The 7115-nt window shown below is 41.0% G+C and overlaps 2 protein-coding genes across 2 annotated transcripts in view; both read right to left on the bottom strand.

The window, feature by feature from the left end:
• The window catches only part of LOC103372729 (oocyte zinc finger protein XlCOF19-like), a gene marked incomplete at its 3' end in the record, with an annotated part of 105510 nt that overhangs the window by 21433 nt on the left and 76962 nt on the right, over nucleotides 1-7115 (bottom strand). The gene's annotated exons all lie outside the window — the stretch shown is intronic.
• The window catches only part of LOC103372728 (oocyte zinc finger protein XlCOF19-like), a 21450-nt gene that overhangs the window by 1028 nt on the left and 13307 nt on the right, over nucleotides 1-7115 (bottom strand). Inside the window, exon 2 of the mRNA XM_008302438.1 lies at nucleotides 34-76. Coding sequence (XP_008300660.1) covers nucleotides 34-76 — 43 coding nt within the window. The remainder of the gene's footprint in view (nucleotides 1-33; nucleotides 77-7115) is intronic.

Below are 7115 nucleotides of genomic sequence, written 5' to 3' on the forward strand. Positions count from 1 at the left end.
GTTCTCATGTGTATGTTTAGGTGAGCTCTATAGCGGAAACTTTTTCCGCAGGTTTTACAAGAGTACGGCTTCTCACCTGTGTGAGTTCTCATGTGAAACACCAAATTATCCTGACGACAGAAACTTTTCCCACATGATCCACAAATATATGGCTTTTCCTCTACGTGAATTGCTGTGTGCCTCTTGTGTTTTGATGTGTCAGAAAATCTTTTCCCACAGGTGTTACAAACATATGGCTTGTCATCTGTGTGAGTTCTCATGTGACGCACCAACTTATCCTGACGACAGAAACTTTTCCCACATGTTCCACAAGAAAATGGTTTTTCCTCTTCGTGGATTGCTGTGTGCCTTTTATGCATTGATGTGTCAGAAAATCGTTTTCCACAGGTGTTGCACACGTATGGTTTCTCACCTGTGTGCGTTCTTGTGTGGATTTTCAGAGATGTGCGAGAAGTGTAGCTGTTTCCACATGTTGTACAAAAATACGGCTTTACACATGTGTGAGTTCTCATGTGGATTGTTAAAGTATCTCCTCTACTGAAACTTTTTCCGCAGGTTTTACAGGAGTACGGCTTCTCACCTGTGTGAGTTCTCATGTGGACTTTTAGCTGAGATCTTTTGCTGAAACGTTTCTCACATGACTTACAAGCAAACGGCTTCCCATCTATATGACTGCTGTAATGTTTCTTCATGTCATACCTATTTTTAAAGGTTTTTCCACAGACCTCACATGTGAAAGTCTTTTTCCCTGTGTCAGTTTCACAATGACTCTCAGCCATGGGAGTGTTGTCTACATTGTTACTGTGACTGTTGTTTCTGTGAGGTGTCTTCATTGGCTTCAGCTCTGCATTTGTAGTTGGTCCTAAGCCTGCATGCTTGCTTCTTTCCTCATCTGACCTCTCAGCTACAAAAAAGTTGTGACAGAGTAGCTGGTAACTGTTTGGTTCTGTGTCACTGTGGTCCTTTTCCTTAGAAGTAGGAGTTGCTATAAAGGTATCACTCTGCTGATTCTGCATAAGCAGCTCTCCTTCAAGACTGGTGCAGAGTACCTCCTGTTCCTCTTTAATCTGTGGAGGCTCTGGGCCCTCCTGGTCCAGACTGGTGAGGATTTCCTCTTGTTCCTCTTTCATCTGTGGAGGCTCTGGGTCCTCCTGGTCCAGACTGGTGCAGAGTCCCTCCTGTTCCTCTTTCATCTGTGGAGGCTCTGGGTCCTCCTGGTCCAGACTGGTGCAGAGNTTTTATGTTTATACTATGAATATATTTTCAGAGTTACAGGTGGTCAAAGTTCAGAGGTGAAGGCACTTGATTTCAACAGTTCAACAGGGTCTTTCATCCCTGAAAATGTCATGTCTATATCCTATACTTGATGAAGTATTAAGAGCTCAAAGATTATTTAAAAAATATTGCAAATTAAAACGTGCCCTCACCTATGAACTTTGAGATCCTGTAACTTGGAAAATATTCTTCATTTGAAGGTAAAAAGTTTGGTTTCATGAAATATACTAGTTATTGTTATAGCTGGGCCCATAAACAATACTGAACCCATATCTTCGATATAATTAACATCAGTAAGGCTGATAAGCTTTGGACATTTTTACTCGATATGAAAAGATCTATCAGCCAATCACACTGCTGCAACACACATGATAAGAGCTAATCCATCACAAGTGAGGGACAAATGAATGAAACCACAGAGACAGGAGTCTCTGCAGAGTGGAGTGGAGAGGGCAGAATCTCTACAGGTAAATACTTCTACACACACTGACAGTGGGTCAGAAGTGATGATTCAAGGAGATCATATATTATTATTGTTGAGTCTATATATAATTTGTCTACAAAAAAGTAGCTTACCTTTAAACTGCCCTTTAAAAAATGTACTGTTTTTTCATTTTGCTTACTGCTCTGGTTTTGTGCAGCAAAAATGTGTACAAAATGTGCTGATCGCAAAGTTGATCATGAAAATACCTTTAGATCATAAATCCCAAGGAACTCCCGCAGTGCCTCCGCTGTCTTGCCTGTCCGTGATGCCTTCTGCCTGTACAAGGCGATCAGTCGTGGTGTGTGTCTGTCAAGCTCTGAATAGAACTGGCTGCGTAAGTTCACGTTGGTTATTCGATGGAACTCAGCAAACACCTGGGAAAATCACACATAAAAAACACATTGAAAACATCCAAATGAATATGTGTAGGATACTGTAACAAATGTTTGAGGATAGGCAGATTAAGAACAGTACAGTCGTTACCTGTGCCTCCAGTCTTAAGGCTGGCCAGTTTTGCAAAAAGTCCCTCACCGGAAGATCTCCCTTAACAATATCTTGTCGACGAAGAGCAAAGGTTGTCTGCATCAGTTTCTCTATCAGTAACTGGTCTCTTTCAGTCTTTTCAGCTTCTTGTATAATTTGTACTCTCATCTGTTCCAGTGTAGCCCGGTTCTCCCCTCTCGGAAAGTTGGGAAGAAAGTTAACTTCAGAATGCCGGGCTCTTTTAATGTTGAAATGGGGATGCTCACTCTCAGGGTTGTTTTTGCTCCTCCTGCCAGTGTTAACAGACACCTCTGCACACCCAGATCTGGCCAGCTTTGCACGATAATTCCCCATCTTGAACTTCAAACCGACCTTCCATCCATACCATCCACTGTCACTTCCAAGCTCTCTGAGGCATGGGTGTGCAGTAATTAGAGCTTCAGCTGCCTTACCCACTTCCCTGTCATTTGGGTATGGTTTGAAGCTGTGCATTGTTTCAGCCATTTTTTCCAGAATGTTGTGCTTCTGGGATCTTGTCAATTTCAGTGTCTTTCCAGACATTTCAAAGGCACTGTTGCTTTCTTCAAGTACATGTTCCACTTCAAAAGAAAAAGTTGGCACAGGAAAAGAATCAGGCCAATTCTTCTGACGCTGTGTTAAAGGTACATGCGGAAGTATGTCTGTATCGGAACTTGCAGTGGAAGCGTCATCACTTTCGGATCTAATGACTTTCAGTGTGCCCTTCTCTGGCAATTCCTCAATGTCCACAAGTACACTTAGCTGCCCATCAAAGTCAGGATCCTCATATTGTAGGCTGAAGTCACCGTCCAGTCTTGGCTTGAATTTCTCTTGCATTATGCTTTTTAGCTCTTCTACTGACTTTGGTCGCTCATTCAGAATGAGCTTCATGGCAACATCTGTAGCAACATACACACGTAGAACAAATTTCTGTGGAGCAGCCATGTCCTCCTTTGTGAGAGAGTTCTGTATTACACACAGAGAGAAGATTAATGTAGTTTGTTTAACAACATTTATACATACACATCGATAAAGAACAAGAATTGTAGTAGCTTTGTTGTTTCTATCAATCATGTAAGCTACCACTGGTAATATACGGTATGTTGTAAGAAGTAATTTTCTTTTCAGAAGATTAATATGTATCTTTTTGGGGTTATGAGCAGTCTTCCCTGAATGTTGTATGCAGAGAGAGGTGATGCATCATTGAGCTCTGACAGGGTGTGAACTCTTAAATTCCCTGACAAAAGTTCATATGATCGCAGGTGTTCAATGTAGTATGATTTGTGTTCTCGACAAAGAAAAACAACCTCATTGCTAACAAGAAGAATCTGTTCAATTTTGCTAAACTGAGACAGTTTTCCCTCCTGTCCCACAGACACAAACATTCCTACATCATAATCAGTGCCATCAATGTTGACCCTTGATGTGCTGTAAATCATGTTGCTGTCTGTTTTTTGTGCAACATATGCCTTTGCAATGTCAGGAAGCATTGAAACCATCACAGAAGAGACATTAGATGTCTGCTGGTGAGGTTTAAAGAATGATGGGGCACTGAGATAGTATGCCATCATGTACTGGTGCTTGTTTGCCAAAGTTTTTAGTACATTCTTAAAGTTTTGTGTGTCATGAACCACACGCTTGAAAAAGCGATGTTTGCCCTCAAATCTCATTGTCCACAGGTGGACAAGTGGCCCAAAACAGCGTATGAGATCAGGGTAATGTTCGATGTAGTGATGTTTTGGGCGGAGTGTGAAATGAGGAAAAACCTCCTGCAGTATTTGTCTATGGTCCTGTATCTTTGTTTGCAAATACTGGATTGTTTCCTCTGTAAATGTCATGGACAGCACCAACTGAACTATCTCTTTCAAGTCCATGAGTACTGCCCATGCTCCATCTCCCTCTGGAATTTTATCACCAATAATCAAAGGAAGTAGTGTGAGCAATGTAGCATTTTCGTGGCCATTGCCACCAATTGTGTTCTTTCCAGCAAATGTTTTTGGGATAGGCTTGGGTTTGTCAACCTTGTCTGAGTGCTGGTATGGAAATGACGCAATTCTTTTGTTTAAATCCTCAAGAGTGAAGTGTTTGCAACGGATCATCTTTCCAATACACATGGCCAGCTCTACAGGCACAATGCCCTCAAAAAGATCATGCAGGGCATCGGGTGGGAAACCAGTGACTGTATGAAAATATGTTAACCTCTGATTAAGGACACAATCTTCTTGGACACCACACGGATCCTGACCCTCCTCATGCATCACAGCACGTACGTTACGGTCATGGCTGGCTTTTGTCCTCATACTGAATTCCCTACCTCCAACTTCATAAGACTGCATTTGGTCTTGAGTAGCTGTGCAGAATCTGCAAAAATATTTGGATCTGAAAGACTTGGTAAAGCCTGCTAACCCATGGGCTGCAAGATTGTCTGACACCACACACATGACAGTGCCCCGAACTGCCTTACCAATGGACTCAATGAATACCCCATCTTGTTCAAGAGTACAAAGGTCTTGTAACAGAGGACGAAGTACTCTTTCATAGCCAAATCTCTGAATGTCAGAAACTTTACACAACACTGCTAGCTGAATCACATGCAAGGCTGATCTGTATTTGCTCGGCAGATCAGCAAGTACCCAGTACACTGCACTTAGCTTGTGGATTTTCTTTGATGTGCCAAGTGGATTTGCTAATTCAAGATCATCAATGTACAAAAGGAGAGGCAGTGTTAGCTCCTCTGAAGATGACAATAATTCATTAGCTTGGAAATATGAGCCATCTCTGTGGCTCACATAATGACCTTGTACCATCTTTGTTTCTTTAAGTTTATCAAGAATGTCAGTGTGTCTGAACATTTCCTGGATCATCTCAAGAATGGAAATGTGCACTGTAGTGTGCCCTGGCTCTAGTACATACTGTATAGGCCTTACTACAGGATAATTATTCTCGATAAAAGTTTTTCGTCTCTTGGTTGAAGATAACTCCTCGGCTTTAGCTGTTGCACTGGCAAAAATGTTACTGTTAATAACAGCGCTGACTACCTCATCTAGAAATGTTTCAGTAGCAGGAATGTTATGACTCTGTAAGACTTCTTCAATAGTCTTTCTGATGAGGGGCTGGGACAAGGAAAATAGTTGAACCAAATGCTCAACTATTTCCTGAGTTGCCATATCAGATACATGAAGAACAGTTTGCATCTTGAGAAATAATGATGCTAAGTTATGGTGCAACTGGGATCTCAAATCATCAGTGTCACATTCACTAACCTCAGATCGATCAAAAATGTCTGTGCTCTCACACTGAGCAGGTTCTTCATCAACAAAGTCAGTGGATGTTCCTGGAGCACTATCATCTTCTCCTGACACGACATTATCATCAAAGTCTGAACTACCTACATGGTTTCTGCTTTTGTGTGCATTAAATGACGAGTATACATTTGTACGGTAATTACAGTTTTTAAATGGGCATGCTACCATCTCATGGTTTCTTAAATGACTTCTCAAATGACCAAACAGCGTTGCTTCAGAAAAGGGCTGCTTAAAGTTGCACATGCAGCATGAAAAAAATGCATGTCCTTCTGCATCTGATTTGCCAGCATCATTATGAGATCTTGACAAATGAGCTTTCAATGCATTAAATGACTGAAAAGTACAAATACAATTGTCATACAGACATGGCAGAGGGCTAATTCTTGAATAATGGCTATGCTGCAAACGATAATGCCTTAATAATTTTGCACGGGTGTTTAAGGATGCAGAACACAACTTACACTTCCAATCCATTCAAACATCTGCACCCTGAAATTTAAATTACACTTTTTAGAATTACCAAACAACAGTGGTTATAAAAGCTTTCCACATGTAGTGTCTCATCAAGTAAATTTGCTTCACAAAAAGAAGTCTTTAGAAGTTCTGTCACGACNAATTTTACCAATAAATCAAAAGGTCATCGTTGATATATTTTAGATTCATTACATGTAAAGTAAAACGTGTCAAGTTTTTTGTTTGAATTTTGATTATTTTGACTTATAACTTATGAAAGTTAGAAATCCAGTTGTTTTTTTTTTAAACAGTAGAATATTTCATTTCAAATGTTTGTACTATACACACAGTATAAATAACATGTATCTCTCGGTCTAATTCATCAACACCCTCCACGAGGAGGACTGACCTCAGAAGTTAATTGCTGAAAAGTCAATTAACTATTCCAAGCCATGTTAAGGGAAAGTTGACTGGAAAAGTGTGCAATGAAAAGGTGTATAAGCATGACTGCAGCCTGAAGAGGATTGTCACAAAAAAAGTGAATTCAAGAACTTGGGAGAGGTTCACGAGGAGTGAACTGGTGCTGGTGTGCAATAAGAGTCACGAAGCACAGGGGTCTTCAGGAAAGAAGCTAAACTGTCATATTTCTGACATCAAGCCACTCCTGAACCAGAGACAACATCAGAAGCGTCTTACCTGGGTGGAGGACAAAAAGAATTGGACTGTTGCTCAGTGGTCCAAAATCCTCTTTTCAGGTGAAAGTATATTTTAAATCACAGATCTAATGCAATTCATTGACTTGAAGAAGTCAAGAAAGTCCCTTGGTGCCATTTCAAAGCAGCTGTAGATCCCAAAGTCCTCTGTGCAAACATTGTTCTGTAAGTATGAAGTGCATGGCACAGTTGTGCCACCATCAGGGGAAAAAAGTCACCTGCTGCTGAGATCAAAACGCAGGTCTACAATGAATTAGAAGCTGCTGGAACACATGCATCAGTGTCCACAGTCAAGTGTATTTTACATCAGCATGGGCTGAGAGGCTGCCATGTTGGAAAGAAGCCCTCCCTCCAGAATGGCTCCTTAAAGCTCAGCTCAAGTTT

Source organism: Stegastes partitus, unplaced genomic scaffold, assembly GCF_000690725.1.
Source record: "Stegastes partitus isolate 25-593 unplaced genomic scaffold, Stegastes_partitus-1.0.2 Scaffold1816, whole genome shotgun sequence".
NCBI lineage: Eukaryota > Metazoa > Chordata > Actinopteri > Pomacentridae > Stegastes > Stegastes partitus.